We start from the raw sequence: 26,925 nt of genomic DNA, 5'->3' as shown, positions 1-26,925 counted from the left end.
ACGACAGGAGACCTCTGTTGATACCTGAAAGGGTCTGGACAAAACTCTAAGCAGAAAAAACAGAGCAGAAAAGTATGCACAGAAGGATTACAGACTGTTCAAAGAGTGATAATCAAAGAGAAGAGGCTTTCTGTGTGTATCTGTAATACTACATGGTGAAAGGATCTTAATTTTGAAATTAATTTTGATTTTAAAGACAACACACAAAAAAATAATGCTTATAAGAGCTTTACATATGAAACAAGATAAAAGGAATGGAGATTCCACAAGTTTTAATCCTTTAAATAAGACACAGTAAAAAGGGTCAAGTTTCTGTTACTATAACTCTCTGAATAGATAAGTTTTCTGGTAAGAAAAAAAATCCATATACTCTTCTTAGGGTCAATTCTCTTATTTCCTAAGTAGCCTTTTAAGGCCAAGTCATCTGTTCTGGTCATGTCAGGGACAAGCAATAGTTTGATTCACTACTCAAAGTTCCTCTTAAGTCAGTCTTCTCCTTTTGGTACGATTAAAAAATGAAATCTAAAATGTATATATTTGTCTGCAAAGAAGAAAGGTCTTCAGCAAGTATTTCATTCATTTTCCCCAATCAGTTCCTTCCGAAATCAGAGTCCAACTCAGAGAAAAAGAGGAAAACAATACTATACTTGCTCAAAGCACAGAACACGTTTTCCCACTTACATCAACTTATTTCATATATACACATATACTCACACAGATATATACATATCAATACACACACCAGAGAAAAATTAAGTCGTGAACACATCTTTTCAGTTACTTTCATACAAGTCAATAAAATAATGCCAGCAACACCACCTTCCAATAACCAGGTGACAATTACTAGTCTACCTTGACTCCAACAAACCAAATACAATACTCACCTCCATTCTTCTCGCCATCAATATTCCCTAGATTAATATAAGGAAAGGAGACAGGTAAAAAGTAGGGGTAGGAATTTACTGTAAATATTTTCTCTTCAAAAAAAGCAAAGAAATGCATTAGCCCTGAATATACTTCTAATCGCTAAAAAGACAAACCTCCTTAGAAACACAGTTTGATAGTCTTAGCAAAATTAATTTTTAAACTTTTAAAATTTTCACATCACTATTTCTCCTCACTTACTTCAAAATTACTTTTGCCTAAAGAGCAATCTGTCAACACATGCTGGTTAAATCATTAACTACACAGCACCAAATCATTCCTATAATCAGCATGTAAATTTCATGAAGGCGCCCGACTGTCCTTTTAAGTGTTTTATACAACATCCGGTGCAAGGAAGCTTATTAAATATTTATGATGTTTAATAATAAAAAATAAAATGCCCAAACAAAAGTCTTTATTACTCGACTTGGCTGCCATTTATAATATAAACCACTGATGAGCATGTTTCTCCAAGTGCAATTACAAGAACTCAAAAACAAAACAAACCCCATTCAAATGAGAAATTCTGTCTCCTCCGTCCAAGAATACTGCTTCATTTTTGTGTCAGAAAGAAACTGGCAGGCCGCCAGCAGATAGCATGCAACATGCAGATTGTGGGGGCATTTAACTCGAGCATGCACGCACCATTGACAAAGCAAAAAACCTACTACATGCCATGCATATTTCTGGAGATGTTTTCCTTACCTTTCCCATTTTGCCACGTAGTATACCAAGATAAAGTAAGGAACGAAGTGATAAATGCTAAAACAGTGGCTACAGTTCCATTTCGGAGCCTCATCTCATTTCACCATCACACTGGTTCATATGTTTACGATGATAACCAAGACTTGTTTCTTTTTACCCTGAAGTCAGGGTGAATCCAGTACTCCTGGCTCTGGGCCAATCAAAACAATCAATAGGAGAGGTTCATGTCAGATGCTTGGCAGCAGCAGCCCGGCAGCCACACCATCCACAATTACTATTCAGGACTGTCTGCACGGTCTTCGTAGGTGGATGTTGCAGGCTTCTTTCTTCCTATTCAGGGGGAAAAGAGAAAGAACAACTTGCTCAGTGATGCAAAATATTAGTTTCATTTATCAGTTACTGTTTTGTTTTTGTTTGTTTGTTTTTTTTACAGTATGCGGGCCTCTCACCGCTGTGGCCCCTCCCGTTGCAGAGCACAGGCTCCAGACGCGCAGGCTCAGCGGCCATGGCTCACGGGCCCAGCCGCTCCGCGGCACGTGGGATCTTCCCGGACCGGGGCACGAACCCGTGTCCCCTGCATCGGCAGGCGGACTCTCAACCACTGCGCCACCAGGGAAGCCCTCAGTTACTGTTATAAACAGATTTTTGGCTGGGCTAAACTGTATCTGTAAAGATGACCCCCGTATCCAAATGACATTTAATACACTAGAATGATATGGTTCTTCTCCAGGGAATAAAGCTTCCAACTATACTCCCTCCTCATTGGTTTGGTTTTTGCCTGTGGAAACAGAGTTACGGTTACCTATTTAAAGGGGGAAGTGGTGGGGCTCATTGAATAATAAGTCACAGATTCCAAGCTCAGAACTCTACTGATCACACAATGGTTCCTGAGTAACATAATCTTCACTCTCTGCGATCCTCCTGTTGCACAATAATAGATGATTTTTAAATTTTTTAAAGAAAACGGACAGACTACAACCTATGAGGGTCAAAAGCCCTAGGTCCTAGGTCCAGCTCCATCCCTGCTTGCGTGACTTCAGGCATGTCACTTACCTTGGCTTTGCGGTTCATCCATAAAATGAGAAAACTACCTGTCCTGGATCCTCCTGTTCTCATAAATAATAAAAAGGTTACAGTCATGATTGCTGTTGATCATCATCGTAAAATAAATGTCGTTTTTCCAACGATTAACCTACTCCCCGGGTGTAAACTGGGACTATTCCAGCATTTAGAAAATGCGGCAATCCAACCAGGATACCATAGGACCCAGGACTAATCACTTAGCATTGCTTTAACTCAGAAAATCTGGAGATCACCTCCCATCTAGCAAAGCCGTTCAGAAAACAGAATGAAATCATGTCCTGAGAAGTACTTAAGCATAGTCACCTAGCACCTAATAGGTTCTCAATAAATGTTAACTGTGTTAAAAAATAAAACCAAATGAAAAACCTGCAGCCAGTCACTGGTTCAGGTGGCTCTGTGCACAGCCGGTCTCATTCCCTCAGGGCGTATCAGTCACGACAAGATGTGCATCGATTCCTGGTGGCCACAGGGGGACCACGAGATGCACTTGGCAATCCACTAAGTGACACTCCAGTGGGGTGAGTTAATGCACCTCCAAAAACGCCTGGGAAGCCCAAGGGACAATTCCCTATGGCGAAGAGGGCAGCTGATTAACGCGGCCATTTGTAGGCAATTAAGAAACTACCATCTCAGCTGGTTTGTAAAAGTGATGTTGCTAGAAACCTCCACTAGTGAAAAAAGATATCACTAGGGCACAGGATTAACAGTAAGAATGACAGACACTACAACTCATTGAGGGTTTCCTATGTGTCCCTCACACGTTCTAAATCTTCAATCTTTAACTCCGGTGAGGCAGGCATTGCTGACCCTATTTTACACACAAAAAAATGAACCCAGAGACAGAACCCTAATTTGCATGACTCCAAAGTCCAAGTCCTCATCTCCCACCCTTTGCCTCTCAAACTAGGTCACCTGCACCGGGGCCCCTAGAAGCACCAGGGATATTCCAAGTCTCAGGTTACACTAGAGAATCATCCCGGGGTGTTACCTTTATCCAACAGATTAAGTGTGAATTTAAAAAAATAATTATACTCTACAACCAGTATGGATCTATTACGGAATAGCAAAATTCACAAGAAATTTCAAAGTTTCAACTTAAAACTTGAAACGAATTTCTCACTTCCTGAACCCTGGGCTAGGCCCTCCCCCGCCACACTCACACCCAGGCAGCCTGTTAATCCTCCTTGGCCAGCAGCTCTGTGGTCTAATATTCTAGAAGCACTGAACTCCCCTCCCCTTAGTCTCCACAAACAAAGAACTCCAAAGACATTCTCACGTTCAAATTACGATAATTTTCTAAAACCAAAGTTATTCACCTTCTAACATATCCATGTCAACAGTCTTCATGGTGAAATCCTAGAATTTCAACTCATTTCCTTAAAGTGCCTAATATATTGTCTTATATCAATAAGCACTTGATAATGAATTCTGATTATAAAAAGAGAAGGGATAACTCAGTGAATTATGTAACCTGGAATTTTAATCCTGTTGTGGCATCATATAAAAATTCATATAACTTTCTATTGCTATATCCTTAGCCCTACCTTACTTCAAGAAGGATTCTGTCCTGGTAAAAGAACTAAAAGTACACAGGTTATTATAGTAGACATTCAGTCAATAATCATGGGGAAGTTGAGAAGCAGAGAATCAGAAAATAAAGGATATTTTGAAACATAGTTTTATTAAGTACAAATAAATCCCATAAAATTCAGTATAAATGGGTAGAGAGACAAGTAAAAGTGAATGAACGCTATAATCAAAGTAGACTACATAGTATTGGTAACGGGAAAAACATAAGGAATATTAAATATTGGATCCAGGAAGTAATTAATCTCTGGTTTGAAGAAAATACTTATAATGAACTCTGCCAACAAATAAGACCTGAAATTCTGCAAGAGAAATACAAGAGCATTTTACTCAGGAAGAATGTCATCATACATTTTTAATTAGGGTTTCCACACTAATGAAGTTTAACTACACAGAACAAGCGTGTAGTTAATGACCCCCATGCTCTCAAAACAGGAGAGGTGAGGCTGGACAGCCAAGAGCCCTTTGGATTGACTGACTACCTAAAGCAAGAGAAGAAGTAACCCATATTTTTCATCACTGTCCACATTTGTAAAAATTTCAATCTAACACCTTGACACTCTCTGTGACTATCACTTAACACATCTGAATTCTTAACAACAAAAAAGGCAGTGGCTAAAGTTACTGGTCATCTTCTCCATCCTGACAAAGCTGTATGGAACTTTCAACTCTAGATCTCACACTGAAAAATCCGTTTTATTAACAGTCCTTTAAGGGCTGCAGTCCTTTACATTATTATTAGATACATAACCTCTGTTGGATTTTAAAGTGTTCTCTGAAATAGTCAATATGTTCTATGGCCGAAAACACTTAACATATGGCTTAATTACCATCCCACAGACAGGACAGAGATGCCTGAAGGAAAGGCACCATCATGAAATCCGTGATGTGAGCCCTACAACTTTATACACCGCAATTATGTTAAAATTCACTGGTTATACGTTTATAAAAGGATTTCTATTTTTCGTCAATACAGCTTACATAATTTCATCGTCCTGTGCGTTTTCAGATTACACGTGTGGGCCAAAGAAACCTTTGTTAGGATAACCTGTTAATGGAACTTTATTTTTTAAACATTCAGAAAAAGAAATATAAACCACTAAACGTATATTATTCACTTCTAAATTTAGGTTCGAACGAACGACATTGTCATTCTATTTTATCAGAAGTCGTCCGACAGCAAAAGCACAACAGCAAAATATATGGAAAGCACTGAAAACATGCACTGCGCCTGCTTATATTTCGCAATTCGGATTGTAAGCAATGAACGGGCTCCAGAGAAACACACGCTGCGAGAAATAAAAAGCGGGCGCGCGAGTGGTCTGACTGCCAGCTCATAAAACACGCCTTCGCGCTGTCACCGGGTACACTCAGTGGAATCACCTGGCCCCAACCCGAGGGTCCCACTTGCAGCTTCCTCGTTAAGGGGGAACTGAGGCCTGGGTATGGGGGTGCGCTTGCACAGAGGACCGACGGGGTCTTGACTTTGTAGGAAAATTCGCCAGGACTGTGCACGCCTCGCCGACCCGGCAGCGGCAGCAGCCCCAGCCCCTGCGCCCGGGCCGCCTCGACCCCGCCGCACCTGCCCCGCAGCCCCGGGACGCTGCCGACTCCCGGACAGGCGTGCGCCCTGGGGCAGCAGGTCCTGTGGGCAACTCTCTCTCCCCCTCTGCATCCCCAAACCCCCACTTTCTTCCACTTTGCCCCGAAGTCGACAAGCCCCGTCGCGCGTAGGAGCGCCGAGAAAGCACCAGGCGCCCGGCCGGCCACCCCGAGAGCGCGCAGCACCCCGGGGCTACGGCGGCGGTGGAGTGGGGATGACGGCGAACCGAGGGCAGCCCGGCCCGCGCCCCGCCCCGAGGCCCGGCCCGCCCGCGCCCAGAGCCGGCACCGCAGCAGCCGGAGGCGCACGAGCTCCAGGCCGGGCCGCGGCGCAGGCTGCTCCGTTACCAGCAGGTGGATCTCCCGCGACCCGGGGCCGCCCGGGGCCGCCCCTCAACCCCGCGCCCTCCGCGCAGCCTCCCTGCACACCACCTCGAAGCTGCCGGCGCGCCGCCGTCGTCGCCGCCGCCGCCGCCGCCAGCCCCTCACCCGCCACCAGCGCTGCCAGTCCTGCCGCGGCCGCCGCGGAGGCTGCTGTGGCCGCCGCCGCTGCTGCCGGGCGCCCCGCCTCCCCGCCTGGCTCCGCCCCGCCGCTGGAGCGCTGCGGCCCCCGCGCCCGGCCCCGCCCGCGACCCCGCCAGCCATTGGCCGCCGGTGCTGCGCGCCGTCCACCGGGCGCCCCCGCGCGGCCGAGCCGCCTGCCAGAGGCCCGCCCGGCTGTCATTTAGGGGCGCCGTCTCGCAGCCTGTACCATTCTCGTGAGATCTCCCCCGCTTCATTTATCGTCACCGCGGGGTCTGGAGTGGCTTCTGGGTCTCCGGTCTCGGCCTCTGAGCGCTCGGCGTCGCCCGGCCGCCACATCTGGTTTAATCCTCCCGGGCGTGTGAGCGGAGGCCGCTCAGGCTGCCAACAAAAGGCCCCGGGGAACCCCCAGCCTCCGCCTGGGGCTCGACCCGACCACCCGGGGTGCCCCAGCCCCAGCCCCTACCCCCAGCTGGGGTCCCGTCCCCGCCATCCTGCCAGGGAGGCATTCCCGGTGACAGGTCCCGGGGCGGCTCCCGACCTAATCCAGCAAGAGCTTCCGAGGCCCGGCGCGTCCAGGCACCTCACCGATGTCTCTGGCTCTCGCCACATCCCCAGCGATAGGCATCGTTATCCCCAGTTTACCTATGAGGAGACCAGGACTTAGGGAGAAGGACTAGCTTAAGCGACTGGGAAGAAGATAATATAAATTAGGATTTAAATGCAGATCGTTTGGGTGCTAAAGCCTCTGATTTTTTCCACTACACCACGCTGTCCTGCCGCTTTCTCCTGAGCCACATGTCCTAATCAATCACCATTTCATAAAGTTGGAGGTTAACTTTGGAACCAAATAGATAATCATCTATAGAAAGCCCGAGTGGTCTGCCCCAGTTTTTATTAATATCTTGTATGTACTGTGACTTGGGTTAGTAACTGGCCTGAGGGCCAGATTTCCTGTAATCTATGACAAAGACATTTCCTAGTAGCAAACTGGCAACAATTTCATGACCAGATGTAAGTAATAAAGGCTGAAACCACTCTCGGATAAAACCTTTGATACATTGTTTGATACACCTTGCCTGAAATATCTCTTGGGAATGGAAAGCCCTAGGCCCTCCTTGTTCTACAGTGCTCAATGACAGGCAAGCAATTTCCTTGCAGATGAAGAAAGCACTACCATTTGACAGAGCCCGGTCCACGAGACTGGACAAAAAACCAAATAGCCCAGGTAGCTCCTATTTGCATTCTACAGAGGAAGAAACTGGAGGCCCTGACACGTTAATAGTACAAACAGTAGTACCATACAAACTGATACAAATAGTAATGTAGGTACTAGTAAATGATAGAACCACAATTCAAACCCAGGTCAGTTTGACTCCAGAGCCCCTCCACCGTTCCTGTACCTCTCTGCTTAACACCTTCAGCAATTGACAAGATGTTGTTGAGTGGATGAATATTAAAAAGATGTGTTTCTCTCCACTTTCTCCATTTTTTCTCTCTCAGTGAGGGAAGGAAATGAAAGCATTCACAAACATTCTATAAGCGGAGGCATATGTCAGAGAGAAAGGAAAGCTGCAAAGGACAAGCTTCAACTACAGACTCAATGGGCTTATTCAGGATATAGATGGCAGAACTCCCCCTGGAAGAGGGTTAGTGGTGAACCCACAGCAGAAGACAAAAAGCAGGAAAAACAGAACTGCCTTCCTTAGGGGGCCTTCTTGATCGTTTGTTGCTACTCCATCTGGCAGCAGGACAGGTTTTGGAAGAAATCTGGTGATACAGTTAAACTTGTCACAAACCAATCACGTTTTAGCTCTGGAAAGCCTGGATTTCAGTTCGTTGTCCTAAGAAGTCGGAACAGCATGCGATATATGCCAAGGTATGGGTTGGAATGGATTGATCATTCACCCTCACTTTGCAGAGCATACGATCCTGGATTTGCCGACTGTGTCCGTGGAACTTGTTTAATAAACAATTAAAGGGGTTCCTAACCCCACTGAGTCCAGTCTAGTTCTTTTTCTCTTTTTTTATCTTTTCCGCAATGATTCTCTAGCTCCGTTATTCTGCACCTTCTCTTTCTGCCTTATCCTGGCCTTTAAGTTCACACAGTCAGTGGAAACTGGGGAGGGACTTAGGCTAGAAGTTCTGCCTGTAACTTCACCGTTCTATGCTCCGTCTCCAACAAAACTGTGATGTGGTGGCTGTTCTTTCCACAGATGTTTCTGGAGTGCCTAAGATGTGCAGAGGCAGCCGGTGCCTACCCAGGGATGCTCACCGACTAGTGGGAGAGGTGGGTAAGGAAGTAGACCACAGACAGCACCACACACTCAAGCTACCAGGACAGAAGATAGGATGGACCCTCAATCAGATTCTCAAGGGTGGAGAAGGCTTCCTGGAGGTGACATCTGACCTAAAAACAGAGTATACACAGGAAGCTAATCTTTTCCTTTTATCACTTTGATGGGGAGTCGTTGTTGGTGGGGACCATGCCTGAAGCAATCAACTTCTAAGAAATCAAACACATGATCTTTAGTTCTTTCCTGCTCCAGTCCCCTCCATGCATGAACAATCAAACTTGCATCATTGATGAGTGTTGTTAAACGTCCTGATTCTGGTTTCTTGGCTACTGGCTCAAATGGGATTTTTTTTCCATTGTAAAGGCTTCAAGAGGAATCACACCACATCACACTCCTGTTTGTTTTTTAATGGCTCATGTAGAGGTGGTAGGAGCCCTCCCATTTTACTGGATAAATGGTGTGTTCTATCCCTTTAGTCTAGAAGTTAGAGGGGAACTAGGACCAGGGTGGGCTACAGTAAGAGCATATTAACTCTTTGTTAACCAGAGTGTTTCAGACACAGGTACACAGTATTTCTGTTGTGTAATCAGACAGGGCACATGAGGTCCAAGAAATTAATGGGAGAACTCAAATAGAACCAACCACCCCGTTAAATATTGAGCTCTAGGTGGACATTAAGGTTTATCCAGATGAAGGATAGCAGAGAGCTAAATTATTTTTCAGTTTTCATTTTTACACTTTCTCCCCACACCTTCTCTCATCTCTTTGTGAAAGAACCCCTGAAAGATGCCTTTCTTATTCGTTCACATTCACACAATTGGGGTAGGTGTACCTATCAGGTTATTCAGACAAAAGCCAGGCTGTGTGGCCACGTGATTATGGAATTATAAGCCCTTACCATACTGGAGTGTTGTGGCCAGTGGTGTTTACATATGTATATAAGACATTGCAAAAATTTTTCAAGAAAACCCCCAAACAAAAGAGAATCCAACCACCTTACTGGGAACGAGCGCCCTCGGCGATGCCACGTGGCAGGAAGTCTAGGAGGCTTGGAGGGATCACTCTTCCCTACTAAGTGCCTTAGCCACGCCACTGAGGCTGACTCACTGGTTTTATTCTATTTGATGTATACTCCAAAGGCATATGATGGAAGAGAAGTTTGTGCTGGAGAATTTCAGAGCCTTGTCCACTTTCTTCTTTTCTTTTTCTTCCTCTGTGAATTCGGTACTTGGAAAAGATGCTGGATCAACAGCCCTGCGTCTGAAATCCATCCATGCATGAAACCAATCTAAGCAGCACAACTGTGCTACTCCATCAATACATTTCAAACAGGATAAAAACCTTCACTCAAGTAATACACCCAGGACCACGATTGCCAACTATCAGGCCACTGGACTTCTGGGTATCAGGACAACATAACCTCTGTCATCTTTTTCGTAGACCTAGTGTTTCTGTACCCTCTTTTATAGCAACTGAACATAACTCTACAAGTATGTGTCTGTATCTGCCATGGACCAGGAGTAAAGAAAGAAAGAAAGAAAGAGAGGAGAGAGAGAGAGAGAGAGAGAGAGGAAGGAAGGATGGAAGGAAGGAAGGGAGAGAGAAAGGAAGAGGCAGGAAGGCAGGCAGGAAGGAAGAAAGGAAGGAAGAAAGAGAAAGGAAGAAAGGGAGAAAAAGGGGGGAGGGAGGAAAGAAAAATGGGAGGGAGGGAAGGAAGGAAACTATCCTAGGTATTTTGGATGGAGGGAATATTATACAGGAGATTGCTTGCAAAGGTGTTGGAAGGGCTGAATGAAGAAAGAAGGGACATGAAGAACAAAGAGAATGCAGGATGGATACCCAAGGATCAGAGACTGCTAGTGCCCCTGGGTGGACACCTGGAGCTTGCATCTGCTGATGCACTATTGGAGAACTGTTGCTATTGGTCTGGAACCTTGAAAAGATGCTGCCTTAGCCTGGGCGGCTGGAGACAGGAATCACCCCACCCCCACTGTTTGTGCAACTGTTGCCAGCAACTTCCAGAAGCAGGAAGCTTCTCTCCTTCCTCTGCCTTCTAGTCTCCAACCATTGCCTCCTATGGGCAGATATTAACAGAAAGCCAGTTCCAGGAAGCCCAGCAACTGCAGCCAGCTCACTCCCAGCTCTGACATCACACAGCAGAGGATAGAAAAGGCATGGGAGGCTCAAGACAATGCCTAAGTAACCAAATCAGTGTCAGAATAAAAAACCACTTCAGGCATTCTTTAAAGAGAAACCAGAGCTTGTCCTGGAAACAAGAGGGAATGGAGCCTGTCAGATCTTTCTGCTCCAGTGGGACTAACACAAACTGTAGAAAACACCTTTCTCATTCACATCGCTCTTAAGAGAGACTTGTTCACATGTCTCGTGTCAGCCAACACGATGCTGTCACTAGTAAAGAGAGACTTTTCTATCAAACACTGATGCTGTATGGAGCCCTTAGGTGATCAGCAGTTTAGAAGACACAGAATTGAAAATGCGGTCTTAACCCTCAAGGAGTTCACAGTCTGGTTGGAGGGACACCCAAGACCCTCCTCATCTCACGCCTGCTTGCCACTAGAGCCACATTCTAGCCTCTGCCCCTCAAGCCAAGCCAAGCCGTCCTGAACCGTTCGTTCCCTGCCAACCACCAAATGGCACATCCTGTTGCCTCTGGCAACTCACTCCCCAGCCCCACCCCACCGTCCTCATTGGCTAGCTAACATTCTTCAAGATTCAGCTTGATGCCACCTCCCAGGAAGCCTTCCCTTTCCCCCAAGACTGGGAAAGGGACGCATTGTACTCTGTTCCTACTCCTACCAGTGGATTTATCACACTGTAGCATCGCCCTGAGTTTCCAAGCTGGTGTTAGTTAGAGGAAGGGCAAGCTTCAGTGCCTCTCAGTCTTTGGAGTGGTTGGGTCAGATCTGGGGCAGCTGGAACCTTCCAGCTACAAGCAGGCTGGGGGCCCATGATGAATATTGGTTTCTCTGTGTTTTATTTCGTGAAAAGAAAAGCTGGGCAGCACAGATATAATCGTCTGCTGACTTATCTGCCTCATTCATTCAGCTGTTACACTGTTTGAGGTCAGGGACCATCTTATTCATCACTGTATGGCAGGCACGTGGGAGCCACTGCCAGCATTCTTTGACAGAATGAAGGAGGACTTTGTGGAAGAGGACGCACTTTCTCTGAGCCTTGAAGAACGGGTGTAGGATCTGGGCAGATGTAGGGGGGAAGGAAATAAGCATTACAAGAGAAGGAGGAGCACACACACAAAGAGCGCAGTGCACCAGCGTTCGTGGCACCTGGGCGGGGGAGTAAACAGAGGCATCATGGGAAACAAGGCAGGTTATGAAAATTGTACAGGGTCTCAGCCTTTGGTAAGAGGAAAACACTGAAGATTGCTGGATAAAAAAGCAACATTGTAACAAAAATCCTCAAGGCTAGAGGTGTCCTCATGTCATTGACCCCAGCTAGAAAGTTGCTGTGATATTTTTACCTGAGTGAAAAAACAATGTGTCTTATGATCATCCAACAAATATTTGCAGGGCTGCGACTGTATGCCCCGTCCACATACCTCCACTAGAGGCTTTTAATAAATATTTGCTCATTGCTTTGGTTTTGCTTCCTACTTTACATTTCACATTGGCCTAGGATCAAAATCACAAAGCTTAAGATAAGATGAAGGAGGGTAGAGGGTAGGCAGTTCTCCTCGGTCAATGGACATTCTAATATTAGTGTCTCAGATACAACTGAAAATGCCCTATCGCTTCAGAAACGAACAGGAGTGAGAGTAAGGTGTCTCTTCAGGGAAGAGAATCTTCCAGAATTCTGAATGCTCCATTCAATAGCCTTGCTCAAGTCAACTTCTATGGAAAGCGTTTGGGAAGGTAGAAATGGTACAAGAAATCAAGAACGTCCTCTGAATAGAAAATCTTGGTGCACGGAATTGTCAATAAAACCTTCCAAGACAATCTCCACAGAATGCTTTGTAAAATTAACTTTGTCAAAATTCTCTAAAACGTTTTTGGACAGCAATATGCTTTGTGAACTTAAAAGTGTTTATTGAGGGGACACAATGTAAGAGTGGCCTGCCTCTGGTTTGGCACGGGAAGGCATGTCTTACCCCAGAGGTAAAGGAGAAGTCAGCAAGTCCTTCCCAGGCTAGGGGGCAAGAGAACAATTTTAAAAGAGCTGCAGAAAACCTGAACACGGTTGAGTACAAACACAGAGGCCTCCTTCTAGAGGAACTCAGGTCTTGTGCCAGCTGGGTTCCTCTTCCTTTTGGGGGAACCCCTAGGCCTGGTTCACAACCTGAGCCATCTTCCTTTCCCTAGATGTAGACTTCTTTCACCAGCTGAACAGCTGACCCCTCCTTTCATCACTGAGAACCTCCGTTCCTGTTGGTTTTTCTCCTAAAGACTCCAGGTCATCTAAAAAGCTTCCACACACCAAACCAGCTAAATGTACTGAGTAATCATTTTCCTATTATTAATCAAGTGATACATAGGTAGACAGAGAGATAGAAAATCAAAAGTCCTTATTCACAACAGTGAGATGTCCTAGCTGTTTTACAGACTATCCCAGGATATAGGGCCCTGACACTTGGACCTGCCCTGTAGGGGTGATTTAAACAGGACTGAGCCCAAGGGAACTCATCAGATCTCATCTTTGAAGGTCTTTGAAACAAAGACATACAGTCTCCTTCAGTGTCAGGACAGAAGCAGAAAGACAGGGGATGGAGTAGGCGGAAGCCCTGAGCAAAAAGGTAGAAGAAGCCAAAAGATGGAAAGTAAAGAGAAGTGAGTCCACAAAACGGTAAGAGCAGCAGGTCAGGGAGGAGCAGAGACCAAGCAGTTGAGTGAGGCGGTGGCTGGAGCTGCGTTTGGGGCCCAGCTGCTGTGGAAGGACGGGAGTGCCTACCACTGGCAGGACAGGGACAGAAATACTTGAACTTGTCCAGGAGGCTGTGAGTTTGTGTTCCTTTTCTTCTCAAAACTTCCCATCACATGACTCTGCACAAAGGGAAGGGGAGAGGGGAGAGGGGTCAGGAATTTGGGGAAGGCAGCCAGATCTTCATAAATAGGACTTGATTGTTATTGTTGTTGTTTTTTAATTTGGGGGGCCGCACCCTGCGACACGTGGGATCTTAGTTCCCCAACCAGGGATGGAACCCGTGCCCCCTGAAGTGCAAGTGCAGAGTCTTAACCACTGGACCACCAGGGAAGTCCCCAGGACTTGACTGTTTTCGTGAAGGACCCTGAGATGACATATGCACGTTCAAATGCGAAACCGAAAACATTCTGAAATGTTTCAGGCGTTTTAGACCATCCACGGCGTTTATCATGCACTCCGTAATTCCACACTCCTGTCACTCATTGGTTGAAAAAAAGTAGGTAGTTATACTTATTTTCAGTTTAAAACTTGAATTTAATACAACTGAGCATGGATTGAAGGGGTAGAGAGACCAAGAAGCCAAACCCCATCAAGGTAGCTGGAGACCCAAAAAGGTAAAGTTTCCATCAATGTGTGACTTATGGGTATACACATCCTAAAACCATCTTAGAGAGGACAAAAATGACCTATTTCTAATAATGATGATGATAATTTCTCCATTCCATTCATTTCCCCCAAACCCAGAACATGAGATCACACAGATAAATCCTCTTGCATTTCAGCATTTATTAGAACTCCCTGTGGGATATTTTTTTTTAACAGTTTTCTAATTTTCCAACCCTGAATCCTATCTCACTGGCCACATTTACGTTGCCATTCAGCAACAACAGAGAGGCAAGGAGGGTGATATTCAGAAGTACTGGGGAGTGGGACCCTGACACTTCTAGCAGGACGTGGCATTGTGGGCTTATAATGAAAAAAAATCTGAGAACTGCTCCCCGCTAATGGAAAAATAAATTGGAACTGTATTGGGAAAGTGCCCAAAAGAACTTGCCTCAAATGAGAATCGAGTCTTTATTAGAAAAATCTGATAAAGAGGGGGGAAAAAAATCCTTCCAATCATCTAATGGTCCTTATAATTCATCGTTTCATTGCCTTCCTATAAAGGGACATTACATTTTAGTCCGTCAAATGTTATTGTAATTGTGAAAGTACCTTCTGCCCAGCAACCTGAAATAATTTCTCCTTTCAAGCGAAAGCTTCAACCCTGCAGTGAAAGTACGTCCCAATTTCTTCATCTTCCAAGCACTGGGGAGAAGTCATCATCTTGGCCTCTGCAGAGAAGAACAAATATTTAGGAAGCTTCTTCCTCATGAATTTTAGCATTTGCCATAGTTCCTATATGACAACGTATAGTATTTCTTTCCTGTTCGACAAATATTTGCTGAGGGTTTACTGTGTTCTGGCACCAAACACCATGTGGCACAGACAATTGAACTCGGCTCTTCAGTCTGTCTGGGGTGAGGAAGTATAGCAAGAAACGAGGTTGCACAGAAAGATTGGGGTTTGGGGTCGGTCAGTTGTTGTTTTTTTTTCTGTAGGGGCAGTGGGTGCCGGGGGATTTGGCACTAGCGTAAGGAGTTTGGACTTTATTCAGTAGATAATGTGAAGTCATCAGATGTTTTTGAGAATGGGCGTTCAGAGCTAAGGGTCAGGAGATCCTCCTGGTGGCAGCCGGTACAGTGGGTGGTAGGGGAGGGAGGGTGGGCCCTCCGAGTGAGAGCTAATCAGTCCCAATTTAGGGTTGCTGCAGGGACAGGTGAGAGAAGGAGGGCAAAAGAGGCATTGAGTTTTGTTTTCTTGTTTTGTTTGGCCACGCCGCGTGGCATGCAGGATCTTAGCTCCCCGACCAGGGATCGAACCCGTGCCCCCTGCCGTGGAAGCGCGGAGTCCTAACCACTGGACCGCCAGGGAAGTCCCGAGGCATGGAGATTCTGAGGCCACTGATGGGGCTGACGGCAGGTTTCCAAACCAAAGCAGAGATCACAGGGAAGGAGATGTTTAGGAGGAAAAGGACTTCAACTTTGACCCTACTGAAATGGAGTTGTTAAGAGACCCAGAGGTGTTGCTCTTTGGCAGGAACGAGACATGGACATTCGAATTTAAAAGAGAGATCAGGTGACACCAGCAAGATGGAGAGGGATGAGGGGTGAATAGAAACCATTGGGCTTACCAGCTAGGTCACTGGCCGCCTTCACAAGGGACATTTCAGAGGAGCAACATTAGCAAAGGCTCCATGGCCATTTGCCAAGGATGAGTGGGTGGTAAGGAAGTGAAGACAGCTTGGGCTGTGCTTTGCAGGGTGGCATGAAGTCATCCTGGTTTTGTTTCTAATATCAGAAATATTTGAAAAGCCAGAAGAAGGAGATCTAAATGATAAATCAGGACCGCCTGCATCACCGGCCACCTCCTACTCAGCATCCCCTTTTGGATTTATCAGCTTAGTATTCTGAACCATCCCCTAGGCCTCTGCTATTTTTCTATAATTGCAAATAAGAAAGAAATTATAGTAAATATAGCTAGCATTCCCAGAACATTCATACTCTGCCAGGCATCCCACGAAGAGATTTATACATATTGATTAATTTCATCCTAACAATGACCCTAAAAGGTTGGGACTCTGATTTTACCTCTTTACCCAGGAGGAAACTGAAGCAAGAAACATTAAACAAGTTGCCGAAATTCACAAAACAAGGAAGTAGCTGAGCTAGGAGTCAGCCCGGGCAAACTGCAGGTGTCTGTGCCCTTATGCTGCCCTCCCCCAACCATTGCAAAGGTATTAAAGGAGTCCTAGGACTTTTGCAGAAACTAAACACCATTGTAGAAAGCTTTCAAATATTCATTTTATTTGTGGACTGGCTCATTTTAGAGAGTGACACAGCCTAAGTTCAACATCACTTGTTTCGGGGCAAACAGTTATGCAGGTGAGCTGAAACATCTGCCAATATCAGAAGCCCAGAATTGGGGACTCTTGGAGCTAGGAGGGACCCTATCCCCTCTGGTCAAGTGCTTACTTGTACATAAAAAGAAACCACCAGCCAGAGCAACAAAACATCTTGGCCAAGGTCATATCACCAGCTAAGGGCCGACTAAGACTGGAACTCTATATTCTGAGTATTGAGTTCATCCAAAGGAGCTGGAGTGAAGGAGAACAGGGGAGAGGGGTACGGTGAGAGAGGAGGAAGCAGCAGGGCGAGGCTGCACCCCAGAACCCAGCTCAAGGTCAGGGTGAGTAGCGCTGACCTGTCCACAGGCTGCAGCCCACCTCAGGCCTTTTCCCGAGTTTGCATGACCCTTTCAGCCATTTGGCCTGACTCATTTTCTTTCTCTCTCCCTAACCCCCAATCCCAGACCCACTCCGACCCCCTACCACTGGGTCCCACACTCTACGCCCAGACGAAAGTGTAGATTAGGCCCCTGGCCCACGAGTGCTAAAAGAATGTCTTTAAATTAGTTAATTGATGATACATACATGCACCCCTGCGTTCATAGCAGAACAATTCACAGTAGCCAGCAGCCAAGACATGGAAGCAGCCTAAGTGTCCATCGGCTGATGAATGGATCAAGCAGATGGGACACATTTATACAGCGGAACACTACTCAGCCATAAAAAAGAATGAAATCATGCCATTTGCAGCAACATGGATGGACCTGGAGATTATCATATGAAGTGAAGTAATCCAGACAAAGACAAATACCATATGATACCACTTATATGTGGAATCTAAAATATGATACAAATGAACTTATTTACAAAACAGAAACAGACTCACATAGAAGACAAACTGATGGTAACCAAAGGATAAAGGGGTATATTGATAAATTAGGAGTTTGGGATTGACATATACACACTATTATATGTAAAACAGATAAATAACAAGGACCCACTGTATGGCCCAGGGAACTAAATTCAATATCTTGTAATAAACCATAATGGGAGGGAATATGAAAAACAGTATATATACTGTACACCAAAAACTAACACAACATTGTAAATCAACTATACCTCAATAAAAACTTAGTTAATTGATCCATATAAGTGAACAATTAGAGGAGAATCATGCACAGGAAAAGTACTGATAGTCTGTGGATCTCCCCTTGATCCACTAGGGAAGCAAGGAGATAACTTCAGCAGAACTCTCTTGGATCCTACAGAAAAAAACCCATGGTTGTATCAAAACACAAGACTTGAACTATGTAGTGTTGGTCCTGGTCCTTTGTAGGATTTTTGTCCACTTCTTTTCAACATTGAGGCTCCCAGCATCTGAGCTGCAGATGGTGACTTTCACCTTCTAACGGCATTTCATCCTGCTGCCAACAGGGATGCAGTAATATGAAAACACTAAATGAGTGTCTCTTGCAAAAACAACTTTCCACCAGAAACCGTACTGTGCAAACACGGCTGTTCCCTAAATGGCCTTACACATGGGCCGAGGAAAAAAAAAGCACACTTTGCAGAATAACGGCCTCTCCCAAAACTGTTACAGCTTTTTGGATGGTGTTAAATCTCATAAGCAGGAGAGGGAGAAGTTATTACTATCCAAAGATCATCTTTCGCATTCGGCTTAGGGATGCATTACATTTTGAGGCCACTCTACTTGTATGATTAAATTAAATGACTTAAGGAAAATACAAAACTACTTACTTTTCACATCAAATGGGACTAATGTCCAGCTTAAATTTGAGACTATGCAGAATAGGCCCTTATTTATATGGGTTTGATTTTATGGACACTGGGGGGACCCCAGATAAAAATACTTTTCTTGGTGATTCTCTGCTGCCCAAACATTAGTACTTTGTTATGACTTACCACTCAGTTTAAGGATTTTCCCTTGGTTGATTATCTTGATCTTGGTAATCATTCTATAACATATATATATATCAAATCATCATGTTATACATTTTAAATATGTACAATTATATGTGTCAATTATTCCTCGATAAATTTTTTTTTTCAAGTGAATGATCCTGGCAAGGACACTGCATTACACCAAGACTGACACAGGCCTGTGGACCCAGACAGGCATTAAAACAAGTGACAAGAGCCTGGGTGAGAACATTTCCATCTCGGTCACAATTTTGAATGACAGCTGAGCTCAGTCCCTGACGCAGGGAGGCCAGACGGAGCGGTGGGGTCGGGGCGAACTGGAGAAGCACACAGCTGTCTGAAGGGGAAGCCACTGCACAACTCCCTGTCAACTGTTGCCTCCTGGTGATGGAAGCCGAGACCCATCTTTTCCCAAGAAACTGAAATTCTGATTCTCATGTTAATTATCCTATTTTAAAACAGCAGGAGAACCAAACACAATACACTTCCTAGCCATATCTGGCTTGTGGACCTTGGCTTCCAACCTCTGTGAAACCCTCTTAGTCATCACTGTCCTAATGTGAACCAATGGGTGTGGCTCTTAGACTTAGTATGACTCCCAGGGTTTCCATTCGGTATAGGTCTTTTTTTTTTTTTTTTTAAGGATTATTTTTATTTAGTTTTAAAATTTATTTATTTATTTATTTATTGGCTGCGTTGGGTCTTCGTTGCTGCGCTTGGGGGCTTCCCTTCGTTGAGGTGCACGGGCTTCTCACTGCGGTGGCTCCTCTTTGTGGTGGAACACAGGCTCTAGGCATGCAGGCTTCAGTAGTTGCAGCACGCAGGCTCAGTAGTTGTGGCATGTGGGTTCAGTAGTTGCAGCTCACGGGCTCTAGAGTGCAGGCTTAGTAGTTGTGGTGCACATGCTTAGTTGCTCCACGGCACGTGGGATCTTCCCGACCCAGGGCTCGAACCCGTGTCCCCTGCACTGGCAGGCGGATTCTTAACCACTGTGCCACCAGGGAGGGCCCCAATACATGTCTTATATGTGGACGTGTGGTATATATTTTAATAATGTACATGTTGCGTATTAGAATATATGGTATATATTATATTAATCTAGGAATTAGGCCACGCCTAGTTACCAGTTATACTTAACTCTTACAAGCCCAGTTTTCACGTCTGTTAATTGAACAGGACACGGGCCACCCTGCAGGGATGTGTGTGGATTTATTGCACACATTCTTTTCCATTGTATTGAATACTCTGGGGGAAGGTACCTGAGTACGCTGCAGCTTCCTAGGTTTGATATTTTGTCAAAACACTTGTCCTTCAAGCCAGAGGAAGGCAGAGGAGAATGGGATCAGAGGACGGGTAGACATGGGGAAAGTCTGGAGCAGCCACAGCAGGGAACGCTGACAACTGGACACATTTTCTCAGCCTCAGCTCTCCTCTTTTCATGACTGGCTGAGCCTCTGTGAATGCTGGTGTAATACAGCAACCTCTCCAGGAGCGTTCAACTTCTAAGGCTGGACAAAGGGTGAGGAGAAAGTGCTGGGGCAGGAAGGAGCTAGGGAAGCCACACCTCAGGCAGGCAGTGGCCCAGCCGGCGGGGGATGGTAGCTTCTCCCCCTGCTTTGCAGCCTCAGCAGGTGCAGCCCTCCAGTACCCCTGAAGTTGGCCCTAGTCCACACCCATCCAGACGCTGCGGTGATCACACTACATTGAGTGTAATAAAAGCAGGTTATAGTCCATGCGGAAAATACAATTCTAACTTTGTAAAAAGAAAGAGCATATATATGGACGCACGTCAGGAAACCATCCTGTGTGGAATACACCAAAATGTGGATGGGAGAGTTCTACTTTTCTCTTTGTCCTTGCCAAGTGGACAATTTTTCCCAGGACCCACAAACTCCCAAATCTGACAGGTCTTCCCAGCCTGATTTCTAGACCCTCTCAGCAGCACTCAGCGCTGCCAGGCCCTTTCTGAAATTCCCCCTGCTCTGCACAGCGTGTCACTATTCTGTGCTGCTCCTTGTTTGGAGCCTCCACCCCTTCCTTGTTGCCTCTTGGACTTTATGCCTTCCTCCTGCCCTGTCATGTCAGGGGACCCGAGGTCCAGTCCTCAGCCCTCGGCCCCTCCATCCCCCTCCTCCTGTGCGCCCTCTCCCTTTCTACCAGCGCACCCCTCCATCTCCGCTTCTGCCCCCAGCAGACCTCCTGGTGAGCCGGCCCCCTGACTCGGGCTCGCTGGCTGCGTCTTCACCTGACTGTCCCCCCACTGCAGACCGGCCGGCACAGAACGACCCCAGAGTGGGCTCTCAGAACAAGCTACAAACTGGCTCCTGTCCTTTTCCCTTCTCAACCCAAGCTCATCATCTTTCTGCAAAATACATCTTCTCCTCCCACACCTCTATCTGGGTTCTTGCTCCCAGGAGCTGAGGCTGGACTCTCAGACTCAGCCTTTGCTCCTCTCCCTGTCTCCCCTGCACTTGGACTCAGCTGCCCACCTTTCATAAAACTGTACAGGCGTTGTTGTCTCATTTCTCCTGCCTCCTCATTAGGACCAGCCCCGGTGACCTCAGCCTCTGACAAAGTGTTACAGAAACCCCTGCAATCGAGTGTAAACATAAAAAGGGGATAACATCTGGGCTTTGTGAGGGATTGAAACCAAGAACTAGAACCAAAAACCGGGGTGCATCCAGCAACAAGAAGTTAGTCTTTAGCAGAGAGAAGAACTGGGGGGCGGTGGGCGCGTGGGGCACGCCATCTGCTATAAAGGATAAGCCTCAAACTCCTCGGCCTGGCACTCAAACCTGCCCCGGATCTGCAGCTTCCCGGTTACCAACATGAACTCGTGATACTTTCCCTCAAAAACACCACGAGCATTCCTGCCTCTCCTTCCTCATACTATTCAGAAAAATATGATTTTAAATCATAAGGTGTGTTAAAAAAGAGACAGCAGGCCCAAAATGGAGTCCCTTGTGCTAAACCCCATGTCAGCAAACTGAGACTTACTACCTAACCTAGCTGCAGTCTCCCCCCTCCCCCACCGGTGGAATGTAACCTTTAACCAGTCCACCTGGAATTACCTGGTCAGCACCGGTGAGGCAATCCCCCTATAGGCCCTTTGGTTCCCTCAGGAGGGAGACCTTGCCTGAAACAATGCATTCTTTGATAATGATTTCCTTTTTCCACCTGCCCCCTTTCTACCTTTGAAAACCTTTCCCTTTCCGGAGTTTGACAGAGCTCCTTCCTATTGTCCAATGGGATGCTGCCCGATTTATGAATTATTTAATAAATCCAATTTGATCTTTAAATGTACTCAGTTGAACTACTGTTCTTTAACAGATTTGGTGGCAGTAGCTGGACCAAAGAAGATTTCCCACGGCTTCGCGGACAGTGAGAAACACGGGGGAGAAACACATCCCTTCTGTGTCTGCTGTCTCCTCTCGCTGTTTCTGAGGCCGTGGGTAAGCTCCCTCTCACTTCTGAGCTCTGCTCTCTGCATTGAACTCCCCATCTAACTGGCTTTCCAGCACAGAGCTTAGCAGGTCAGAAGGAGCCGGCCAAGGGTCTCATCCGGGACCCGAGTCCCTAGCCTTGGTTCAGTCTGCAGTTCCCCAGGTGTTTGAATCCCTTTCCCCAGTTCTAGCCCACATACTGGAGTCTACTGGGTTAGTCCACGCTGGGAATTGCTGCTGATGTGCGTGGCCTTCTCTTGGCCAGGCTGTAGTAACATCTCATGGTTACTGCTGGTGTGTTAAGGTGCACGTGTAGATAAAGGCTATTATTAACAGTGATCTCAGAGGCCAAAAAGCTGCAAACATTGGTGGGCACAGATCAAACACTTAAAAGCTGTTGCGGCGCTCGACACCAAACCCAAAGACACCTGTGTTAGGATAAATTGGTCACGGAACAGCTTAGATTGACACCAGATCACTTGCCAACCTCAAGAAAGTGTGTGTGCAAAACCAGGCACACTGTAAAACACTACACCATCCCCCATCCAGTGGCACAGCCCTATTAGGTATTAGTTTGGCTCCAAATAACCCAAAGACTTAGTTAATGGGATCCTCAAGTGTCCCACCTCTGGCACTCGTGCTGATTTTATGTCTAAACACTATGGCCCCAGGAGCTGTAAATAGTTTGTAAAAATGGCTCCAAACTTACTAAAGACAACCTAAAATTTTGTGTCCTGAGAACTGGGCTTGGTTACTGTCAGGATGGGGGCCCAAAAATATGGCCGGACAGAAATGTGGGTTGCACCCCATTTGTGGCTAAGCTGCTATCAGCTCTCCGGGGAAGTACAACGGCCATCATGAGAAGCGTTCCAATTAGGTGAGATCATTTAAGAAGTGCATTCGAAAGTAAGGATTTCCTAATGAAATGAGCAGAATGAGTTCCTTCTTTTTTTTTTTTGCGGTACGCGGCCTCTCACTGTTGTGGCCTCTCCCGTTGCGTAGCACAGGCTCCAGACGCGCAGGCTCAGCAGCCATGGCTCACGGACCCAGCCGCTCCGCGGCATGTGGGATCCTCCCGGACCGGGACACGAACCCGTGTCCCCTGCATCGGCAGGTGGACCCTCAACCACTGTGCCACCAGGGAAGCCCGAGATACCTATTTTAACTGGTGTGCAGAAGCTTTCAAGACTTCAAGATTCCAAAATAGCTTCATCGAAAGATTTGTTGCAAAAGGCTAGTGAAAAATTCAAGGTATAAGAGACATCTAAAATGAAAGACTCTTAAGACTGAAGTAACTCCTATTGTTCCCTGCTATCCTTTAGTTTAGCGCTCATTCTAGTAATCCTGGTCTAAACTGCCTTTCCAATGGAAAGAGACTGTCTAAACAGTTACCTTTAAAATAATACCACCTGAAGCTACATACCATCCTCTTCATCTTTTACTCCTTGGTCAAAGGCCAAATCAAGGGCCATAGTTAAAAAATTTCTTAAAGCCAGGCAGGACCCATAAAAGTTTTTGTAAATGGATTACCTCCTGAGATGACTGGATAGATAAGAAGAAAATAAAATAAGATGGGAGGCAGGCCACTGGTTTGACTGAACTCAGAGCCTGAGATGAATTTTTGTTTTTAGGCCTTTTTCCCTAAGCTAAAATAAAACAGTGTACCCAGAGGGAAAGAAGCAAATTGGGGATAATGTAATTGGATTGGTAGATCAATTATGGTGTCATTTAAGTTACAGTCCAGGGCTTCCCTGGTGGCGCAGTGGTTGAGAGTCCGCCTGCCGATGCAGGGGATGCGGGTTCGTGCCTCGGTCCGGGAAGATCCCACATGCCGCGGAGCGGCTGGGCCCGTGAGCCATGGCCGCTGAGCCTGCGCGTCCGGAGCCTGTGCTCCGCAACGAGAGAGGCCACAACAGTGAGAGGCCCGCGTACCGCAAAAAAAAAAAAAAAAAAAAAAAACCTAAGTTACAGTCCAATTCCTTGAGGAATTAGAAGCAACCGTCTTGCAAATCTCTACAAAACCAGATATGCAACTCCAGAAGCAATTCACAGCCCACTTATCTTTCCCAGTCCCCCAAACCTCATCTAGTCTCCTCAAAATGCTTGTAGAGATTATAAAAGATCAGGATATTAGAAACAAAATTGTCCTGTACTTAAGAAAAAGATGAAAAATGTTAACTATAATTATCCTAGATTTCTGACAATAGACATATATATCCCAAAACCCTGAGAAAGAACTTGCATTCTTTCTGCTGTTCCTTGAAGTTGTAAATCTTATCATGTCTTTGAAATGTAAACACAGTCCACTCTCTCCGGAGACGGAAGGAAAAATAAAAAGGGAAAGAGGCATTTTAAAAATACAAACTGCTATAAAGACTCCCTTACCACATCCTCCGTAAGATTACTTATCCAGGGCAAATACAAATCTTAAAAGTCTCCTACACAAATAGTAAAAAGCATTAGCCATCTGAGTGGATAAAGTTAACTTATTCCAACTATTACTTATAAGCCAGTGAGTTTTTTATTGTTATATTTGATTCATGGCTAAAATTTTTGAATGAGAGTTATAAGATCTCTGTGTTTATATGTTTATGATGCATGTTTTAGATATGGTATTTCTCTACTTCTGAATGGTGTTACTAAAATTACTTTGTAAAAGAGCTCTATTTAATTGGCTTAAACAAACAAGCACCTATATAAATCTACTAGTCATAAAAATTTTCAAAAACATAATAGAAACAAATCCAAATATTTTTCAAGTTCACACGATCTAGGATGATTTTCAGTAAATAAAAGCAAGTTTAAATTTGTTTAGTTTAATACAGACATGTCTGGAATTATCAGCATTAAGTATAATAATTTTATTCTACCTAGGTTTACTAAAAGTCAAATAAGCTCATGTTATCTCTGTTATAAAATTTGTGAGGAAAAAATATGCTTAACTTGAAATGATGGCTAACTGCTTTAATGTCTCATGAAATTTTCATGAGTAAGTATGCTTGCTAGGAACAAATAAATAGGCATAGGTAAGATAAAAGCTTTTAGATGAATTTTTAGAACTCTTGAGCAGTAATTATTTTATATGTCTACTTAAACAGTTTCCCAAATCTCTTGGGTAACTTACACACTTAGAGTTTTCCTAAGTTAAGTTAAACGATGGAAATTCATTGAATACCTAGATTATTTCCAAGTAAGATAAAGTAATTAAATATTAATTACTGAAAACAGGTTTATCCATTTGGGGCTTCCTTTTATAGAAGAATTAAAGACATATGGGTTTATTAGTAAGCATGTTCCATAAAAATTGTACTATGAAGAGACACACATTTGTAAAAATTATAAAAAGTATTTATAAATTTGCCAAGCCACAGAATGCTAAGGTAAAAAGTTCACAATTGTTTACTTCTTTATTTTCACTAGAAATTAAGGTTTCTGAGGGTTTAAAAAAATCTAAGGTATATGATTAAAGTTACTAGAAACAACAAGGGAAACAACTCCGTATGCAAAGAAAGTAGAAAATGTTTTTGGCCAAGAGAAGGTATTAAAATATGAAGATGTGTTTTTGTTAAGGAAAATGACAATAATTTTGTCCTAAAATAAAACTAGTTATTTCAGAATGGGAAGGAAGAAAATGAAGGAAAAACTATGGACATAGAAAGTTGAGAAGAGAGAGAGGGTGGGGGGTGGAGAGGAAATCTTGCCTGGTCAAGTTGTCTAAAAATTGAATTGTTATTACAAGGGTTTTAAAAATAAACTTTAATGTCAGTAGTGTACTTATATAAAGCTAAAACTTAATTTTCTTTCATTTGCTAAAAGGGTGTTTTTTGGACCACTGATCGACTCTTGATAAGAGATTATGAAAGGTGTTCCTTCACCTTTTAGGCAGTCTACTTGGAAAACAAAGACTTTGTGTCTTACCAACTGTCTTCATCAGGTCTTTGATTAATTAAGAAAACTGAGTCTTCTCGATATTAAAAGAGCTAAGTTTTGCTCACAACTATATAATTTTCTGCATTTGCCTTTGAAACCTTTTATTGTCTTTTTGGTTAAGTAGCTAATTAAGTGTTATTTCATAATGATCTGTGATCCTATTTAGTCAAAAGTCCAAATCTTTTTTTTATAATTTTGACAAAATTCCCCAAATTCAAATTCTAAATGAAGTCTTTTTTGACCTGGAGGTAATCTTGGGATTTTCCAGATGGACCCTGGAACATCTCCAAAGATTTGTTCTCTCTCTCTTTTTTTTTTTTTTTTTTTTTTTGCGGTACGCGGGCCTCTCACTGTTGTGGCCTCTCCCGTTGCGGAGCACAGGCTCCGGACGCGCAGGCTCAGCGGCCACGGCTCACGGGCCCAGCCGCTCCGCGGCATGTGCGATCTTCCCAGACCGGGGCACGAACCCGCGTCCCCTGCATCGGCAGGCGGACTCTCAACCACTGCACCACCAGGGAAGCCCCATGTTCTCTCTTTTTATAAAAAGAAAGAGATTAAACCAGTTAGGCTTATTTTATTTGTTAAATGACATGGGAAGCACTGTCAAATAAGTGATGCTGAACATTCTTAGATTATATCTGTGTGAATATATGTCATTAATATAAGCATTCCAGAAATTATATGAAACTCCTAAAATTCTGATATGTCCTGGTATAATGCTATCAGTCATAATTCTAGATATTATCTTAAAATGTGTGCCACAGAAATAGCACAATTTCCTTATCAATTCCATTATAATGAACTTTCATCAACTCTTTAACAATAGTCATTTTTAAAAAGTCTTTTGTCATTTTCAAAGAGCTATTGTTTTACTCTGATGCAAAAGTGTTCCTGCAAAAGTGCTTCATCTTCAAGAAGATTCATGGAAAGGACTTTTGACAACTACAGGTTTCTCATAAATTTAAGATAATAAAACTGAACTGGGTAAGAATTTCTGGAGCTGATAGACAGACTGGATTCAAGCAGAACAAAAACTGACAACATAGAA

The 26,925-nt window shown here is 44.7% G+C and overlaps 1 protein-coding gene across 5 annotated transcripts in view; it reads right to left on the bottom strand.

The window, feature by feature from the left end:
- The window catches only part of MGAT4A (alpha-1,3-mannosyl-glycoprotein 4-beta-N-acetylglucosaminyltransferase A), a 105,375-nt gene extending 98,920 nt beyond the window's left edge, over positions 1-6,455 (bottom strand). For 2 of the 5 annotated variants that reach the window (XR_010835354.1, XM_067007135.1), the window contains exons 1-3: positions 6,334-6,443; positions 1,630-1,959; positions 885-911 (exon numbers count right to left, since the gene is read on the bottom strand). Coding sequence is in view for 4 of the 5 variants with exons in the window: in XM_067007135.1 (XP_066863236.1) it covers positions 885-911; positions 1,630-1,723 (121 nt within the window). In the remaining variant the exon portion in view is untranslated. Of the gene's footprint in view, positions 1-884; positions 912-1,629; positions 1,960-6,333 lie in introns of all 5 variants that reach the window. The other 3 variants (XM_067007137.1, XM_059078500.2, XM_067007136.1) reach the window with 3 other exon arrangements.
- Positions 6,456-26,925: the final 20,470 nt, after the last annotated feature.

This window comes from Kogia breviceps, chromosome 11 (assembly GCF_026419965.1).
Source record: "Kogia breviceps isolate mKogBre1 chromosome 11, mKogBre1 haplotype 1, whole genome shotgun sequence".
Classification (NCBI taxonomy): domain Eukaryota; kingdom Metazoa; phylum Chordata; class Mammalia; order Artiodactyla; family Physeteridae; genus Kogia; species Kogia breviceps.
This window is presented reverse-complemented; position numbering and strand designations above follow the sequence as displayed.